The 20,644-nt window shown below is 43.3% G+C and overlaps 1 protein-coding gene across 1 annotated transcript in view; it reads right to left on the bottom strand.

The window, feature by feature from the left end:
* Positions 1-1,985: 1,985 nt before the first annotated feature.
* LOC120927772 (ankyrin repeat and SOCS box protein 9-like) overlaps positions 1,986-20,644 on the bottom strand; it is an 87,990-nt gene continuing 69,331 nt past the window's right edge. Inside the window, exons 5-7 of the mRNA XM_040338674.1 lie at positions 6,707-6,841; positions 6,426-6,617; positions 1,986-2,229 (exon numbers count right to left, since the gene is read on the bottom strand). Of these exons, the coding sequence (XP_040194608.1) occupies positions 2,105-2,229; positions 6,426-6,617; positions 6,707-6,841 (452 nt within the window). The 3' untranslated portion in view covers positions 1,986-2,104. The remainder of the gene's footprint in view (positions 2,230-6,425; positions 6,618-6,706; positions 6,842-20,644) is intronic.

Genomic DNA, 20,644 nt, shown 5'->3' with positions numbered 1-20,644 from the left:
CGCCCGCATATAGCGAGCGCAGTACACTCGTGAATCTTCGGCCAGTCTCGGCGCCTCTCGTACTGACGTCCTGACGTCCTGAGCGTACAGGACGTCAATGCGAGAGGCGCCCGAGCCTGCCCGAAGATTCACGAGTGTACTGCGCTCGCTATATGCGGGCGCAGTATTCAAAGTCGTGGCGGGAAACGAGCGGGAGGACGCCGCCGAAGATGGACACCGGTCCCGCCGAAGATGGACGCCCGACCCGCCGAAGATGGACGCCCGACCCGCCGAAGATGGACGCCCGACCCGCCGAAGAGGACATCCGAAGCCCCAGAAGGACGCCGGACCCGACGAGGCCGCAGATGGACGCCGCGCAAGACACCAAACTGTAAGTACAAAAAAACAAAAAATCTTTTTTTCCCACAGGATTGGGGGCCACTTTGGGGGTGCGCGGTATACGCCAGAGCGCGTTATACCGCGATAAATACGGTATTTCATTACTTGATTATCTTCTCATGCCAATGCTGGCATGAGCTTTATTTGGAAGAAGTCAGGTGATTGGGGTTCTTTTCACTAGGCCTGAAGCCTGGGGCCTCACCACACGTCTAGAGGCTTAGCCCGAGGGGAGCCTGATCGTTGCCGGAGGTAAAGGAGAACAGTTGTTAGAGAGACGACCACTCCTGTTGCTGGAGGAAACTTTATAAGGGATGGAGTTCTGAAGGAGCACCAGAGCAGATGCTTCACTAGTCGGGGACAGTGAAGTAAGTCAGAAAGCTTCAGTAGAGACTCATCCAGGAATACAGTGGGTAGCTGTGAATAAAGCTTGAAGGAGTACAGCGGGTAGCTGTTTTATGTAGCACACTATCTTCGATCTCTTCTTTGTTCCAGCTGGATTTTCAGTTAGACTGAGGCAGTGATAGCAAACCTTGGCACCCCAGATGTTTTGAAACTATATTTCCCATGATGCTCAACTACACTGCAGAGTGCATGAGCGTCATGGGAAACATAGGGCCAGATTCAGAGACATTTAAGTTGCTCCCCTGCGGCGTAACGTATCTGATTTACGTTACACCGCTGCAGGTTTACAGCGTAAGTGCCTGCTTCACAAAGCTCTTACCTGTAAACTTACGGCGGTGTAACGTAAATGCGCTCGGCAGAAGCCCGCCTAATTCAAATGGGGCGGGCACCATTTAAATTAGGCGCGTTCCAACGCCGAACGTTCTACGCATGCTCCGTGTTTAAATTTCCTGACATGCTTTGCGCAAAATTACGGCGCCCCAAAGTTTTTTTTGAACGGCGATGTGAGTTACGGCGTTTCGTATTCCCGGACGTCTTACACAAAAAAAAATTCAAAATTCGACGCGGGAACGACGGCCATACTTTAACATGGCTGATCTAAAGATAAGCCATGTTAAAGCAGGTGTAACTTTGTGACGGGTAAAAACGACTAGCAACGACGTACGGCATTGCGACGAACGCGCGGATCTTCGTGGATCGCCGTAACTAGTCATTTGCATATTCTACGCCGACCGCAATGGAATCGCCACCTAGCGGCCGGCCTAGAATTGCATCCTAAGATCCGACGGTGTAAGTCAATTACACCTGTCGGATCTTATGGCTATCTATGCGTAACTGATTCTATGAATCAGCCGCATAGTTAGGACGGGCGGATCACAGAGATACGACGGCGTATGAGGAGATACGCCGTCGTATCTCTTCTGTGAATCTGGCCCATAGTTCCAAAACATTTGGAGTACCAAGCTTCACCCTCACTGGTCTGGTGCATGGCTTTCCCTTTAGAAATCCAAGAATGTTCTGCTCAAACAGTGTCAAATGTTTTATAGAAACAACAAATCATGATATAAAATGTGTAAACCAGGTACCAATGTAACTTTCCTTCAAAGTTCTTACACATTTAATATACTGTACTTGTAATTTATGGAACTCGATTGAGCCTACAAGATATGTGTTCTCGTATGAAAAAAAAAAAATAATTCAACAAATATTTAAAAAAATCAGCAGGTTTACTAAAATTGTTCAAGTCAGTTCCAGTTCATAGTTTACCAATATGATATATACACATACACACTATACACTAAAAAAATATATAAATATAGGTAATTTATCTGTGTAAAAGGAATTGCTTTAGTGTCTCTGGAAGGAGAAGATGACATATTTTATGATGCTGCTTTTGTCCAAAGCACTTTCTAATACATAGCCGACAAATCTGCTTCAAAGTCAGCGGCCCTGGGAAAAGAATTCCACAGATGTTTAGAGAATAAAAACACCAAACAAATCAAGAAACACAAAATAACACACAATAATCTCTTACGTAATATGTGTTACAGCACAGTCTACATGAATTGACAATAGCAAGACACAGCAATGAAACGTTTTTATTAAACATATAGAAGTATGAATTGCATGAATTCACAGGATCACAGAGAGTGAACATCCTAGACAGAGATAGTTGTTTTACTTGGAGCCAAAGTACCCATTATTTACACAACTCTTATGCCGCGTACACATGCTCGGAATTTCCGACAACAAATGTACGATGGGAGCTTTTGGTTGGTGTCATGGATCTTGAGATATTAAAGTGTTTCTACTTGACATCTGTTACACAGGAGAGGGACATTACAAGCTGTTGGCTTATTCAATGCAAGGACACCTGCTTTTAAGATGCTAAGTAAGCTGAATTGTGAAAGACATTTTCATTGTCCATTATGTGATAAGCCTGTTTAAAGCCTTTTTGATTATCAGGTGTAAATATCTTCTGTTAGTAGAGACAGACCGTCTGTCTAAAGATGTGGAATGACATACCATGTTCTATTGTGTGATGCCAATACTGTGTTGTAACTGATTAAGTCAAAAGGGTCTCTGCCCTGTCTTAAGGCTAACTCACTCTCCAGACGGTCCCATTGTTCTGTGGCTGGCTATTGTGTACATTGATTGCCCCCTGGGGCTTCTGTCTCAATACACATAATAGTCTTTCTATCCAAGCTATTGGACCAATCCCTGTTGACTATTTCAAGTCCTCATTTGCATGATTAAGGAGGACCTGAGTGAGGACTGCATATACTTTACAATTGACCAATAGGAAAGCGGTTGTTAGGGGTGGGATGTTCCAAATTCTGTATAAAAGTGTGCTGTGTACTTGAAAATAAAGAGTCCTGCTTGAACATACATACAGCCTGCCTGGTGTGTGTTCTTAATGGGTCCGAATGGCACATAGCTGTAATTCGGATCCCGGAACCTTGGATGACTGGACCATCAGACGTTGCAATCTGCAAGCTGATCCAATAAAAGCAGAGGAGTGTCGGGAGAGCAGAACCGGGCGAGCAAAGGATCTCGTCACAGTTGGAAATTCCGACCGTGTATAGGCCCCATCAGACATTTTCTGTCACAATTTTCGACAACAAAAATTTGAGAGCTGGTTCTCAAATTTTCCGACAACAAAATCTTCTCTCGTAAATTCCGATCGTGTGTGGACAATTCCGACTCACAAAATTCCACGAAAGTTCTGAATCAACTACGAGACGGAATCGCTCGGTCTGGTAAAACTAGCGTTCATAATGGAGATGGCACATTAGTCACGCTGTAACGGACTGAAAAGCACAAGGCTGACAAGCGCGAATTATCTCTCACCAAACTTCTACTAACACGACTGTTATTGAACTTCCCATTAATAGTGCCGTCGTATGTGTTGTACGTGACCGTGTTCTTTGCGATCGGAATTCCCGACAACATTTGTGCGACCATGTGTATGCAAGACAAGTTTGAGCCAACATCCTTCGGAAAAAAATTCACGGTTTTATTGTTGAAATGTCCGATCGTCTGTACATGGGATTAGATTTAAAAAGTGGAGTTTTGCTATGTTGTAGGGAAAAATCTACACTTAATTGTGCGTAAGCAGTGACTAACCGCAGAAGACCTGGCAGATATTCCAATTCTCAACATGGCAATGCTACTTTGTGTAAGAATGTGCTTAGGCGCTTGCCGCACTGGCGCAACTGCGTGTGTGTAAACCGGAAGATTTTCACCCTTAATGGCCAGGTCATTTTTTGCGATACGGCACTGAGTCAGTTTAACTGACAATTGCACAGCCGTGCTATGCTGAACCCAAACAAAATGTATATCCTTTTTTTTCCCCACAAATAGAGCTCTCTTTTGGTGGTATTTGATCATCTCTGTGGTTTTAATTTTTTGCACAATAAACAAAAAAAGACAGTCAATTTTGAAAAAAAAAACAATATCTTTTACTTTTTGCTATAATAAATATCCCATATTTAAAAAAACAAAAACAAATTTCTTCATTAGTTTAGGCCGATATGTATTCTTCTACATACCTTTGGGAGAAAAACAAGATCGTAATAAGCGTATAATGATTGGTTTGGGCAAAAGTTATAGCGTCTACAAAATATGGGATAGATTTATAATATTTTTATTATTTATATGCGCATTAGTGCCTGATATAGCTCTTTAACCACTTAACGACCGCCGCATGTATATATACGTCCACAGAATGGCACGTACAGGCAGATGGGCGTATATATACGTCCCTGCCTTTCCGCAGGTCGGGGGTCCGATCGGGACCCCCCCGGTACATGCGGCGGTCGGAAATCGTGTGGGAGCGATCCGGGATGAGGGCGCGGCTATTTGTTTCTAGCCGCCCCCTCGCGATCGCTCCCCGGAGCTGAAGAACGGGGAGAGCCGTATGTAAACATGGCTTCCCCGTGCTTCACTGTGGCGGCTGCATCGATCATGTCATCCCTTTTATAGGGAGACACAATCGATGACATCACACCTACAGCCACACCCCCCTACAGTTGTAAACACACACTAGGTGAAACATAACTCCTTCAGCGCCCCCTGTGGTTAACTCCCAAACTGCAACTGTCATTTTCACAATAAACAATGCAATTTAAATGCATTTTTTGCTGTGAAAATGACAATGGTCCCAAAAATGTGTCAAAATTGTCCGAAGAGTCCGCCATAATGTCGAAGTGACGAAAAAAATCGCTGATCGCCGCCATTAGTAGTAAAAAAAATAAAAATAATAAAAATGCAATAAAACTATCCCCTATTTTGTAAACGCTATAAATTTTGCTCAAACCAACCGATAAACGCTTATTGCGATTTTTTTTTACCAAAAATATGTAGAAGAATACGTATCGGCCTAAACTGAGGAAAAAAAATGTTTTTTTATAATTTTTTGGGGGATATTTATTATAGAAAAAAGTAAAAAATATTGCATTTTTTTTCAAAACTGTCGCTCTATTTTTGTTTATAGCGCAAAAAATAAAAACCGCAGAGGTGATGAAATACCACCAAAAGAAAGCTCTATTTGTGGGGAAAAAAGGACGCCAATTTTGTTTGGGAGCCACGTCGCACGGCCGCGGAATTGTCTGTTATAGCGACGCAGTGCCGAATCGCAAAACCTGGCCTGGGCATTTAGCTGCATTTTGGTCCGGGGCTTAAGTGGTTAAAGAGCCGACATACATCTACGGCGATTTGTGGGAACGAGCCGACCTGCCTCAGTGTAATGATGGTGGCTGGTCGGCAAGTGGTTCATTTTCTTTTTTAGGCATTATTCCTTCTATTTTCACCTGGTGAAAGCCAGTAGGTCCGTTTTTAAAAATAATAAGTTCTCTTCCAAATTTACAGGAATGAGCCAAACAATTTAACCCTGAAAATTGGTGAAAAACCTCTATTGGGGGATTTTTTAGGCAACCAGAAAAAGGAATATTTTAGAAATGTATTTATTATACAACTCTATGAATTTTCTATGAATTTTTGTATAATACATTAATTTCTAAAATATTCCTTTTTCTGGTTGGCTAAAAAATCCCCCAATAGAATTTTTTTTTTTTTTATTTAAATAGTTTTTTTTTAACAATTTTCACATTTAAGGGATGATGGCAACTACAAGCCCAATAACATGAGTTGTTTTGATTCTTCAACCATTTAACACTTGCAGGTGTACTTACAAACATCATCTGTTATTATTTATTCATGTAAAACCTTTTTCCTAAAAGGAAAAAAAAACAAAACTGTTTATTGTAAGGGATTATAGCATGTGAGCTGGAGTTTGAATTCAATGTGTTAGTGTATTTAAATCTGCTAACACGTTTAACACTACCCCCCCCCCCTTTCAGACTGACAAGGCTGCTGTCTGCTGTGCCTCCTGTTCTCATTCATCCAGAGTGTGGGCACTCTAATACAGGTGGTGTGTTGCTGGCCAGATCAGTAGGTGAAAAGAGAGGGAAAGGAGCCTTAAAAAGAAAACGAAGGCAGCAACCACATCTAATGATTGGTACGCTGCAAGATATTATATTTTTGGGTTTAATACCGCTTTAACCTCCTATAGCGAAGATTTTCCTCTGGAAAAGTTTTTAATTATTATTGCTACAGGTCCTTATGAACTTTGGATTAAAGTCTACCTTCTCTTTTTAAAAAGATCTCCTTCAATGAGCTATGTGGAGGGATGAGCTCTGAGGGTTGTTTTCCATCCGTGTTTCTGCTCTGTGTGCTTCCTCCATAGTCAATAAGTAGGTTCACCAAATCGGCATTGCCATTTCTTGAGGCAGCATGTAGTGGGGTGTCCAGGTCTTTACCAATATTTGCACTTGCTCCTAGTGGATAAAACAAATTAGATTTGAAATAATTGAAATGTCAGAAGAAAAGAGAGAAGTTTGTAGTCATGATCAGAATGATTCCATACCCAGCTCGAGAAGTCTTTTAGCAGTGTCCACTTTTTGATTCTCACAGGCCACATAGAGCAGAGAGCCCAGGTGCTTTATGTAATGCTGTATACTAACTCCAGAGTTCGCCAGAGACTCCATACATTCTGTATGGCCTGAAACACAACAGAGGGGGACATTTCAGTGAATACCCGCATTATACACCATGATATCGAAGCTCCCATTTACTGATCTTAAAAGGAATGCTTATGTAGATTGCCCCATGCCTAACACCATTTAATAGCAACCAAAGTTGTGTTCCATGACTGGAAGAAAATCCTCTGCCAATCAAGAGAAAGGGTGTTAAGCCTCGTACACACAACCGAGGAACTCGACGGGCGAAACACATTGTTTTCCTCGTCGAGTTCCTTGTTAGGCTGTCGAGAAACTTGACAAGGCAAGTTTCTCCATTCCCGTCGAGGAAATAGAGAACTTGCTCTCTTTTTGGCTCGTCGAGTTTCTCGACAGTTTCCTCTACGAAAATGTACACACGACCGGTTTCCTCGGCAAAAAAATATCTCCCAGTTTCTTGCTGGTTTTTGCCGAGAAACACGGTCGTGTGTACGAGGCTTTAGTTGCTGAGATCCAGCATGTAGTGAAAAGTGTGTTTCCCTTGTCTACGGTGGTGCTATCAAAGAATCTGTGCTGTGGGAAGGGAAGTAGAGGACCAGCTGGAGGATAGAAGTTAGGGCAATGTTTCAGTGTAGAATCTTCTCCCCTGAACAAGTAGACATGTGCATTCCTTTTAGTCCGAATACATTTTCATCCGAATTTATGGGATTTTCATGCTCGTTTTAACAAACGATAACGAATGTGCAGAGTCCGAAATCCGAAAGATCCAACATAAAAAATGCTTTATTTTCGTTTTGTTGCGACAACAGTTCGATATACATAGAAGATTCGACATGACGGTGACAATAGTGCTCTGTGTCTATCGAATCTGCAGTTGAATGTGCCTATCCTTTACTCTATTAGTCGAAGATTATTCGACATAGAGAGAAAAGAGTCGACATAGAGAGAAAAGAGTCGACATAGAGAGAAAAGAGTCGACATAGAGAGAAGAGAGTCGACATAGAGAGAAAAGAGTCGACATAGAGAGAAAAGAGTCGACATAGAGAGAAGAGAGTCGACATAGAGAGAAAAGAGTCGACATAGAGAGAAGAGAGTCGACATAGAGAGAAGAGAGTCGACATAGAGAGAAGAGAGTCGACATAGAGAGAAGAGAGTCGACATAGAGAGAAGAGAGTCGACATAGAGAGAAGGGAGTCGACATAGAGAGAAGAGAGTCGACATAGAGAGAAGAGAGTCGACATAGAGAGAAGAGAGTCGACATAGAGAGAAGAGAGTCGACATAGAGAGAAGGGAGTCGACATAGAGAGAAGGGAGTCGACATAGAGAGAAGAGAGTCGACATAGAGAGAAGAGAGTCGACATAGAGAGAAGAGAGTCGACATAGAGAGAAGAGAGTCGACATAGAGAGAAGGGAGTCGACATAGAGAGAAGAGAGTCGACATAGAGAGAAGAGAGTCGACATAGAGAGAAGAGAGTCGACATAGAGAGAAAAGATTTGACATAGAAAGAAAAGATTCGACATTATAGAGATATTAAGATTATAAAAACATACAATCGCGGCGAGCAGACATTTATGGTCAAATGCTCCGCCCATAGGCTATAGAAAAATTCTAATGTTGGCTGACTAGTAATAATAATTAATAAATATAATTATTACTAGTCAGACAACATTAGAATTCTACTATAGCTTGTGGGCGGAGCATTCGACCAGAAATGTACGATTGCGGCGTCGTACAGTTTAGCTGCTTCGTCAAATCTTCTTAGAACATTCAACAGACACCATAAGCCTTCGATGACAGATTCGACCTTAATTAATTTGGATTTTCGGACGAATGCATTTTTTAACGAAACAAAATAAATAAAAATGAATTTGGGAAGTAAAATAAATTTTATTTTTCGGACGAAAATGAAATTCCGAAACAAAATATTTCAGTGTGCACATGTCTATGAACAAGTCCTTTGGCATACAGCCTATAAGCGGACCCTGGCACCTCAACCACGGTGGCCAGGCTCTGCCCTAAAGTGCCAGTGCAGGTGTTGCTTGGCATTCGATCACTGGGTCACCACACTGGTTGCTGAGTTCCCTGTGTTTCCTAGTGACTTCCTAAACATGTCGCAAGTGATCCGCTGTGACCCCAGCATGTTTGCAGTATCCCTAGTTTTCCTGACTCCAGCGATCCTCTGTGACTCTTTATATTCCAATCAGTACCTGTGTGATTCCCTGTGTGCTCCAGCCAGCAACTCATTACGAGTATCTGTGTGATTCTCTGAGCACCCCTGATTGTATCTAGTTTCCCTTCACTTGTGTGTCTCCTGTACTCTCCAAACTTTCCCTCTGTAGTCAAAATCCCAGTGCTTCAGGAGACTTCTAGTGATCCCATCACCCCAATGCTGCATGACTATGGTATTAACTACGGCTTATGTTATTAACCATTAGTGTTGCTCACGAATATTCGTATTGCGAATATTCGGCTCGAATATGGCATATTCGAGTATTCGCGATATATTTCGAATTTCGCGGTGAATATTCGCAATTCCGAATATTCGCATTTTTTCAATTTTATTTTTAAAACAGATCACATCCTATCGACGTCTAAAAGCATTGCTGGTATGATTAGAGACCCTGGGCCGAGTAGCTAAGCTGAGGCGATCCTTTTATGTTGCCGAATATAAAAAAAAAAAAATTGCGAATTTTCGCTAATGCGAATGCGAAAATGATTGCGAATTTTCGATAACTGTGGTAGGAGAACTCTGATTGTCTCTGATGCAAAAGGGGGGGGGCTTTGTGTATGTTTCTGTTATGAATAATTGTATGTTTGATATAATTTTTTTTTGTAAGAAGGAAAAAATTGCGCATACCTTAAAAAAAGGGGAGAATACAGCAGCAACTCAAAAATGTTATACAACATAAATTAATACAAGACAGAAAATGGAGTCGCTCTACAAGAATAAAAAATATGTCTAGTGACAAGACATGTGGGCAAATTATAAAATAAGCAAGCGCAAATAACTTGTGAAATACACAGTGAAACAAATATATAAAGAAATATAGTCCCAATAATAGAAAAATAATCTTTCATAAAAATGTCTTTGATATGTGAAGTGAAAAAAAGTCCAAAGCATGCAGCATGAACGTGTTCAATCTTCAAGGTGTTTGATTGACAAACGGCTGTGACAGATGGATAGAGTAAAGAATCACCACCAATGCAAAACACTTTTTATTTTCTATTGTAAAATATCACGAATATTCTGAGCCAATCAGAGTGCTCCTTCCGCATTTGCCAAATATTCGCAATTATTTTGTATTGTAAAATATCAAGAATATTCTGAGCCAATCAGAGTGCTCCTTCCGCATTTGCCGAATATTCGCAATTATTTTGTATTGTAAAATATCAAGAATATTCTGAGCCAATCAGAGTGCTCCTAGCGCTGTTGTCGAAATTTTGCCATCAATATCGCATTCGCATTTTGCGAAATTTCGATAAAATATCACGAATATTCTGAGCCAATCAGAGTGCTCCTACCGCAGTTATCGAAAATTCGCAATTATTTTCGCATTCGCAATAGCGAAAATTCGCAATCATTTCATTTCGATAAAATATCACGAATATTCGAATTTAGCGAATATATCTCGAATATTCGACTATATATTCGAGATATATCGCGAAATCGAATATGGCGTATTCTGCTCAACACTATTAACCATGACACCATCCTATCCCCTAATAACCACACAAGACTTGAATGGGGTAAATTGGCCAAAGCGGCCATTTTATTAACCAAATATATATATATATATATATATATATATATATATATATATATATATAACACGCAATTAATTAAACATAATAACACATTAACCTTTTATTTATAAACTTCCACTTCCAGTATTTTCACCACTCTGGGGCACAAGGTCCAATCGGCATAACCCATCACTGTACCTGCTAGTCACTTCTAGGCCTCCAGCCGCTAAAAACCTCAGACTCAGAGACAACTAGCAGGTACCCATCTACCAACTGGGAGTCGTACCTCAGACCGGTCCATTACCATGCCTTCTAGGTGCCCATCTGACCTAGAAAGGAGCAATGCACCCCGCCAACACAGCACTCTGGTGAAGATCAGGTGGCTCCTTAGACAATGCACTTCAGCTCTTCAAAAGGCTCTCGCCTTCATTGAACAAGCAAGAATGCGGATCCCATTCCCTTCAGTGTCACCAGGTATCCAGTCTCCACAGTATCTGTTACCTCCTCGTAGCTACACAAGGCTCTTTTTCTCCCTGTGGCCTACACCACCACTTTGCCCCAGCTGCCATTACCAAGTCCAAAGTGTGAGACAGTGATTATGTCCAAACTGTGCAGCCTTAGGCCCTGTACACATGATCAGTCCAAACTGATGAAAACAGACTGAAGTTCAGTTTCATCAGTCCAAACCTACCGTGTGTATGGCCCATCAGACTTTTGTCCTTCAGACCAAAGTTTTAAAACTTGCTTTGAAATCGGACTGATGGACTGATGACCGATCGGTCAAAACCGATGGTTAGTATGCAAAAGCATCGGTTCAAAACCTGCACATGCTCAGAATCAAGTTGACGCATGCTTGGAAGCATTGAACTTCGTTTTTTTTTAGCACGATCGGATTTTGAACTGTGGGTGTGTAGGCACATGAGACCATCAGACCATCAGTCCATCAGACCATCAGACTTCAGCCTTCAGTCCGTTTTCATCAGTTTGGACTGATCGTGTGTACAAGGCCTAAGTGGTACCAGGAAGTCACAGACCACCAGGTGGTACCAGAAAGTCACAGACCACCCCCTACCATGCACAGGGCAACAAAGCATGTGAGCTTTTCAATTTCACCCTGATGGGGATGCTACAAACTCTTAAACAAGGGCACTAAGACAGATTGCACCAACATATGGGGGTCCTGGTGTGAGCCTACAATACCATGCACTAGACCACTGGTTCTCTTTATGATGTTTGAGTGCTATGGTCGGCCATTGGTGGATCTCCTATCGATCTTTCCAGGAGGTCAGAGTTAAATGGTACTTGCTTCCACTCTTGCTTGAGCCTCCGGCCTCTCTTGATCTAGAAGCCCCAGTACAGTGACTATGGATAATCCAACCAATCCTGCGAGTTCCACGGTCTGTCCAGGTTCAACTAATCTTAAAACTGCTCCCACCCTACTTCTAACACCTATATTAACTAACCAACAGAAGAAAGATTCATATACGTACTTATTTCTAGGACACTCCGTTCCTGTCACTCTATCTCCCCTGGCCACAGGGGAGAGGAGGGAAAGTTCTGACAACTGCTGGACTACCTGAGAGGTGACGTCACAGATAGGCTTAATATGGGTCATTAGTTGTTGGCACTCCCTTCTCTCCCTTGATGCCACATGTGACCAGACCAGAGCGCCCTGAGAATAGGTAAGTATATGCATCTTTCTTCTACAGGTTAATACATGTGTTAGAAAGGGGGTGGGGGCAGTTTAAGGATTATTTAGTGATATCATAGATTTCCACTTTAACACAAAAACTTTAGGCAAAGGACAAACTCCTATATACAACTCCAATTAGCAGACCACAAAGGATTAAATTGCCTACAACAACTGGTTATACCTACAAGTGGTTTTAATTTTTTACCACTACATTTCCTTTATACTGGCTTGTCAAGATACCAAATTCAGAGGTTGGACCATTGGAGGGTTCATATGGCATAACACTTTTGGTAGTTAAGAGGGACAACTGGGGAGGAAAACAGTACTGACAGATTTGGTTCTAAAAGATGAACAGTCCCTCCAAATTAGGGAGGAACAGTGGAACCTTGGATTACGAGCAAAATCCGTTCCAGGAGAATACTCGTAATCCAAAGCACTTGCATATCAAAGCGAGTTTCCTAATAGAAGTAAATGGAAACGAAAATAATTTGTTCCGCATTGGGCTAGATTCAGCAAGCATTTACGGTGGCGTATCTCCAGATACGCCGCCGTATTTTCAAGTCGGCGTATCGTTACGCCGATTCTCCAAGGCAGATACGTCTAAAAAATAGCTTTTCTCAGCCGACGTAACTTGAATGCGGCGGCGTATAATTGTGTGCAATATTACGTTGGCCGCTAGGGGCGCTTCCGTTGCTTTCGGCGTAGAGTATGCAAATTACCTAGTTACGTCGATTCACAAACGTACATGCGCCCGGCGGTAGTTTTTTACGTCGTTTGCGTAAGGCGTTTTCGGCGTAACGTTGCTCCTGCTATTAGGTGGCGCAGCCAATGTTAAGTATGGACGTCGTTCTCGCTTCGAAATTTGAATTTTTTACGTCGTTTGCGTAAGTCGTTCGCGAAAATAGGGCTGGACGTAATTTACGTTCACGTCGAAACCAATACGTCGTTGCGGCGTACTTGGGAGCATTGCACACTGGGATATGTACACGGACCGCGCATTCGCCGTTCGTAAAACACGTCAATCACGTCAGGTCATCACACATTAGCATAAAACACGCCCCCCCTTCCACATTTGAATTAAGCGGGCTTACGCCGGCCCCATTTACGCTACGCCGCCGCAACTTACGGAGCAAGTGCTTTGTGAATACTGCACTTGCTCCTGTAAGTTGCGGCGGCGTAGCATATATACGATAGGCTGCGCCGCCGTAACGTCAAGCGCAGCTACCTGAATCTAGCCCCTTGTCTTCTATGGCATGCAATACTGCATGTGACCAGAGGTGGGGGGGTGCCGGAGAGCTTAGGAAACACTCGGAAAGGCCCGGGGACAACACTCGCAAACCGAGTCAGGATTTTTTTTAAAACAGTGCTCGTATTGCGAAACGCTCGTTAACCGCGTTACTCACAATCCGAGGATTCATTGTATGCTTGTGGCAACATAAAGTATAATAAGGTGAGTATATTTAAAAAATTGCAGCTTTTCTCTCACTAATCTCCATTTGCTACACTTCTCCTTTTAAGCTCTGAATATAGCTCATGTCACAAAGATGTTTAATATGAGAGCTGCATGATAACAAAAGAAGTTCATTTTCTGAGAAACAGGAGTCAACTCTTTCCATTTACTTGGCAGCTTCAAATAAAATCACTGACGTGGACAGAGCTCCTTTTAAAGTAATAAGGTCTGTGCAGCACAGACCTGGTAAGTTGTCTTTAATAACACACTATTCAAACTTATATTGGCTGTATCAGCAATTAGTTGCCCTTTATGTCATCTCTTTATCGCTCTTGGAGACTTATGTCTCTGCTAATGGAGCTGTACTGGCAGAGGAACACAGCAGTTCAATGGGAAAATGGGTAGTAATGCAACTCTGGCTAGTTCTTCATGCAATGTTACAACCTGTGAAATGTACACAGCATCAGGGTCAGGAGATGTAATGAAAGAATTAATTGCCAAGGTTGCAATAATAAAGTACACTGTGATGCAATACAGCTGGGAATGCTGACATCATCACTGCACTGTCCTGCAGATGCCAGGCTAGTGCAACACTACATTCTCTGTAAGTAGACTACATATTTATAAATGATTTAACCACTTGCTTACTGGGCACATAAACCCCCTTCGTGCCCAGGCGAAATTTCAGCTTCCGGCACTGCGTCGTTTTAACTGACAATTGCGCGGTCGTGCGACGTGGCTCCCAAACAAAATTGGCGTCCTTTTTTCCCCACAAATAGAGCTTTATTTTGGTGGTATTTGATCACCTCTGCGGTTTTTATTTTTTGCGCTATAAACAAAAAAAGAGCGACAATTTAAAAAAATATATATATATTTTTTACTTGTTGCTATAATAAATATCCAATTTTTTTTAAAAAAAAAACATTTTTTTTTCTCAGTTAAGGCCGATACGTATTTTTCGACGTATTTTTGTAAAAAAAAAAAAAAATCACAATAAGCGACTGGTTTGCGCAAAAGTTATAGTGCCTACAAAATGGGGGATAGATTTATGTTTGTTTTTTTTTACTTGTAATGGCGGCAATTTGCGATTTTTTTTGTCAGGGCTGCGATATTGCGGCGGACGCATCGGACACTTTTGACACAATTTTGGGACCATTCACATTTATACAGCGATCAGTGCTATAAAAATGCACTAATTACTGTATAAATGTGACTGGCAGTGAAGGGGTTAACACTAGGGGGTGAGGAAGGGGTTAAATGTATTCCCTCATTGTGTTCTTACTGTGTGGGGGGAGGGGACTGACTGGGGGAGGTGACCGATGCTGTGTCCCTATGTAAAGGGACACAGATAGGTCTCCTCTCTCCCTCACAGCACGTGGAGCTCTGTGTTTACACACAGAGCTCCACGTCCTGCTGTGTTACGACGATCGAGAGTGTCTGGCGGACATCGCGGCCGCAAGGCACTCGCATCGGCTCCCGAGCGATGCGCAGGGCACGTTGTTTCCCCGCTGCGCGCCCCCAGCGGCGCGCACAGGGAACAACAACAGCAGGACGTCCAGGGACGTCCACCCGGCACTTGAGAGCCACGCTGTGGATGTCTTTCGACCATAGCGCGGATCTCAAGTGGTTAAAGTGGCACATTTATAATTTTTTTACACCTTAATTACACATGTGTTAAGCGATCTCCTAAAATAAATCCTTGTTGAACTTTTTTTATGTGATCTCAGACCAACTCATTATTCCCTACCTGTAATTATGTCTCTTTAATGCTGGGCTCCAGTGACTGTCATCATATTTGCGAGACCAACCCAATGGATTGTGGAATTAGTAGTCTTTCTGACCAGTGATTCCATTGCCTAACCATACACTGGGACTACACATCTCAGGGATCCTTGCTACCAGTCAAGGAGACTTCTGGAAAAGCTTATAAAGGAGACCGGAGCCCCGCGCTCTCTCTTCCTGGGCCTTGCGCAATGCACACCTCTCCGTGATGGGATAGAGAGGCTGCGGCCTACCATGCAGTGTCCAAGTAATTCCATACCGGCCTTTGAAGGCCCAACTCTGCTTGCTGTTCGTCAGACATCTACACAGCACCAACTTAGCTGCTCAACATCACTTTCATCCACATTCCGCATCATCGCTGGCGGTTCCATAAGCGTCTTTTCCTGGATGGCTGTCTGCAAGGCATCTAGTTTGGTTCAGTAGTTGGTGAGAGGACAATTACCCAGCTTCTACAATCTTTCTTTGGTTACTTTATTTGAACACTGTATATAGACACCTTTACTATGGGAACACTTTACTGCCAATCCTATTTGAACACTGTACATAGACACCTTTACGTACAACCATTTCAAGGAGTACCATTAGCCTGTTTAAGCCAGTCAGTCTGTTAATTTATCACTGTGCCTTATTGGATATTATCTAACTGTCAGTAACTGATATTTTCCAACTGTCGGTAAAGACTATCAGGCCTGCACATTGGACATTGCTGTTGTTACCTTTTACACAGTCCTTATTCTGTCTGATCTCTCATTAGGATTCAAAGGTTGAATAGGCCGGCCCAGGTCTTCCCTTTAAAGTGTAATCAACTGCATTCAACGTTTAACCCTTTATTGTCCTACGGTCATGTTTCAGGTGGTATCCCATTGTACATACCTGTGTATTATATCCTCCCATTGTTAAACTGTTCTTAAGCTGTCTTTTGGGGGAATTCCTCAACCGAGTCTGGGCTGTTATCCAGAACTCGAGTGATCTATTGCCCTTCCCTTTTGTAAATTATTATTACTTTGCTTATTCCAGTAAAAGCTGAGAAAATACAGATATATTGACTTGTGTGACGTGTCATTTAAAGGTGCTTGCTAAAGATGTCTGAACCCAGAGTGTCAGGTGGGTTGGAAGGTTCACAGGGTCATGGTGGGGCAGATGAGCAGGTAAACCCAAGCTGTCCTCAAGGGGGCCGTGCTACAAACTTAAAGCGGAGGTGCAGCCGCGATTTTTTTTTTCAAAATCAGCAGTTACAAACACTGTAGCTGCTGACTTTTAATAAGGACACGTACCTGTCCTAGGCGCCCACGATGTCGATACGATGTATCCCTTCTCTGGGTTACACACAGTTCCTAGAAGACAGCGCGCCCCATTTCCCAGAAGACAACGCAAAGAGGACAACCAGCCGCGGACTGGGTAGAGGCAGATTAAGAAGATCTACCTAGCAACCACAATTTTTGGTAAGTAAAACATTCTTTTTTTTGCATTTTTATGTAATTTTTATTTTTAGGGTGGACCTCCACTTTCAGCCAAAACATTTTATTATGATGTATGTTTGGTACCGGTAGTGCATTAAAAGGTTAGAGCCTCTGTCATGGTGTATCTGTGTCATTTTTGGTGAGATGTTCCCTCATGGTCTGCAGCTACAGAAAAAAAAATACCAATTGTGGACAAAGAAATTAGAAGAGTGAAGAAATAAATATTTCTGACCACGTTTTTATTGTTGTCAAAGCCTTGGGGCTCATTACAGGGTTCAAAGGGTTAAAGAAGGTGGTGAGCTGGCAATACAATGCCTCTCCACAGCTTGTCAAATCCTCTCGGAAGAGCAATCTGAACGCAAAATGCTCTTAAAGGATCAAAGCACTGTAAATCAGCCCTTACTCCCTCCCATAGACTCTCCCCATTTCTTGTATGAGTGCAACAGGGACAGGAAGAAAGGGAGGATTTTCCCAGAGAAGTCACAGTCACAGTGAGGACATTTACCTACTCCTTATTCTATCAACAATGAAAAAGTTACTGGAGTTACTGGCTGGCTTTTAGCATGTTTACATGCTAACTGATACATATTTTTATGATTGTATTTCATACACATACATATAGATTGTTCTTGGTGGATAAACTCAAACTCTTAGACCCCATACACACTATTCGATTTTCTGCAGATTTCTGTCTTCAGATTTACCAAAGCCATATAATATGAGGTCAAACGTTAAAGCGGAGGTTCACCCATGGAGAACACATTTTCCCCATAGCTGGATGCGGCGGCGTAGCGTATCTCTGATACGCTGCGCGGGTGCAGATCTATGTGGATCTGCCCCAACATGTTTGTTATTTTTTTTTTTCAACAGGAACATTTACTAACCCTTTAAAGCGGGAGTTCACCCATTTGTGTTTTTTTTTCTCTTTTCCCCATAGCTGGATGCTCGTTTTGTCTAGGGGAATCGGCTATTTGTTTTAAAATATGATCCGTACTTACCCGTTTACGAGATGTATCTTCTCCGTCGCTTCCGGGTATGGGCTGCGGGAATGGGCGTTCCTTCTTGATTGACAGTCTTCCGAGAGGCTTCCGACGGTCACATCCATCGCGTCACGATTTTCCAAAAGAAGCCGAGCGTCGGTGCGCAGGCGCAGTATAGAGCCGCACCGACGTTCGGCTTCTTTCGGCTACTAGTGACCCGATGGATGCGACCGTCGGAAGCCTCTCGGAAGACTGTCAATCAAGAAGGAATGCCCGCTCCCGAAGACTCATACCCGGAAGCGACGGAGAAGATGCATCTCGAAAACGGGTAAGTACGGATCATATTTTAAAACAAATAGCCGATTCCCCTAGACAAAACGAGCATCCAGCTATGGGGAAAAGAGAAAAAAAAAACACAAATGGGTGAACTCCCGCTTTAAAGGGTTAGTAAAGGTTCCTGTTGAAAAAAAAAAATAACAAACATGTTGGGGCAGATCCACATAGATCTTCACCCGCGCAGCGTATCAGAGATACGCTACGCCGCCATACCTTACCTGCCGTTCTTTCAAATCCTCAAAGATTTTGCACCGTAAGTTACGGCGGCGTAGTGTATTTCTGGCGTCGGAATTCAAATCGGCGATTAGGGGGCGTGTTTCATTTAAATGAAGCGCGTCCCCACGCCGAATGAACTGCGCATGCTCCGTTTCGAAATTTCCCTCCGTGCATTTTTTTAACTTAGACATGACTTACGTCCATCCCGATTCACGGACGACCTACGCAAAAAAATGTTTTTTCAAATTTCGACGCGGGAACAACGGCCATACTTAACATGGCAAGTCTATCTATACGCCGCAAAATACCAGCTTTAACCGGAAAAAGCAGACTAGAAACGACGTAAGAGAATGCGACGGCCGCGCGTACGTTCGTGGATCGTCGGAAAAAGCTAATTTGCATACCCGACGCGGAAAACGACGCAGACTCCACCCAGCGGACGCCGAAGTATTGCATCTACGATCCGAAGGCGTACGAAGCCGTACGCCTGTCGGATCAAACCCAGATGCCGTCGTATCTTGGTTTGAGGATTCAAACTAAAGATACGACGCGGGAAATTTGTGGATCTGCCCCGTTATATTTACCTCCACTGTGCAGTGGCCCCAAACCTCGTCTTCTGGGGTCCCTCGGCGGCTGTCTCGGCTCCTCCCCGCAAGAGCTAACTCCCATTCTGGGAAGTTCTCTCCCAAGGGGGTTAGCTTGCGGGCGCGCTCCCGTGATACAGTCGGTGGCCTTAGCCGCCAACTGTATCACTCAGCCCCACCACCCCGGCTCGCCGCATCATTGATTTGATTGACAGCAGCGGGAGCCAATGGCTGCGCTGCTATCAATCATCCAATGAATGAGCCGAGAAGAGTCGAGAAGCCCAGCCGAGAAGCCAGCGCATTCACGAAGCGGAACTTTCGATGGCTCAGGTAAGTAAACGGGGGGACTTGTAAGCATTGGATGTTTTTTCACCTAGGATGCATTAAGGTGAAAAAACACAAAGCTTTACAACCCCTTTAAGAGTTTCAATATGTATGCAGCCTGACTGCATACATATTGAAACTCTTAAAGGGGTTGTAAAGCTTCGCGTTTTTTCACCTTAATGCATCCTAGGTGAAAAAACGTAGTGCAAGGCCCTTGCACTACATGGTTTTGGTAAATCTGAAGACAAAAATCTGCAGAAAATCTAATAGTGTGTATGGGGCTTTAATCTTGCAACACTTGACCTGTAAGCAAAGATCTCCAGGTAGAATGGCATGTCTCTATCCTTTCCCTAGTCTTCAGGAACCTCTCCCTGCTGCAAATTACTGTCTCTGTCAGACGGTTAACCTGTCCCCTACACACATGCGAAATTTGCACCAAGCCAGGCCTTAAATAGGCTTTGCCTGACCCAAGATGGCTGCTAGAGTCAGCAATATTCAATTGGATAGCTTTCCCGTGACCCTGGAAACCATAGAGGGACAATGTTCCTCTTGCAATGCTGCTGCGGTTGAGTGCCACCTGCACTGGAGAAAGTAGACTGCACCTGTCTACATATACAAGTGTTCCATAGACACACCTAAAATAGTAGCAATCAGAATTAGAAAAATTGAGCACAATAAAGTATTGAAATGTACATAAAAGCATAATGGATGGGGACAGGTAATATTGGTTTATTATCTCGCTGACTGTCCCACTACATAATATTAGCCTTTTCAAAAAGATTACACTTTAACTGCTTAACGACCAGCGCATTTATTTATACGTCGGCAAAATGGAACGGACAGGCAGAACGACGTGCCCGCACGTCGCTGCTTTTCTGCGGGTCGGGGGTCCGATCGTGACCCCCCCGGTACATGCGGCGGTCGGTAAGCCTCAGGGAGCGATCCGGGATGAGGGCGCGGCTATTCGTTTCTAGCCGCCCCCTCGCGATCGCTCCCCGGAGCTGAAGAACGGGGAGAGCCGCGTGTAAACACGTCTTCCCCGTGCTTCACTGTGGCGGCTGCATCGATCGTGTGATCCCTTTTATAGGGAGACACGATCGATGACGTCAGACCTACAGCCACACCCCCTACAGTTGTAAACACACACTAGGTGAAACATAACTCCTCCAGCGCCCCCTGTGGTTAACTCCCAAACTGCAACTGTCATTTTCACAATAAACAATGCAATTTAAATGCATTTTTTGCTGTGAAAATTACAATGGTCCCAAAAATGTGTC

This window comes from Rana temporaria, chromosome 2 (genome assembly GCF_905171775.1).
Source record: "Rana temporaria chromosome 2, aRanTem1.1, whole genome shotgun sequence".
Taxonomy (NCBI): Eukaryota; Metazoa; Chordata; class Amphibia; order Anura; family Ranidae; genus Rana; species Rana temporaria.
The sequence above is the reverse complement of the archived record's forward strand: the minus strand, read 5'-3'. Positions and strand labels throughout refer to the sequence as shown.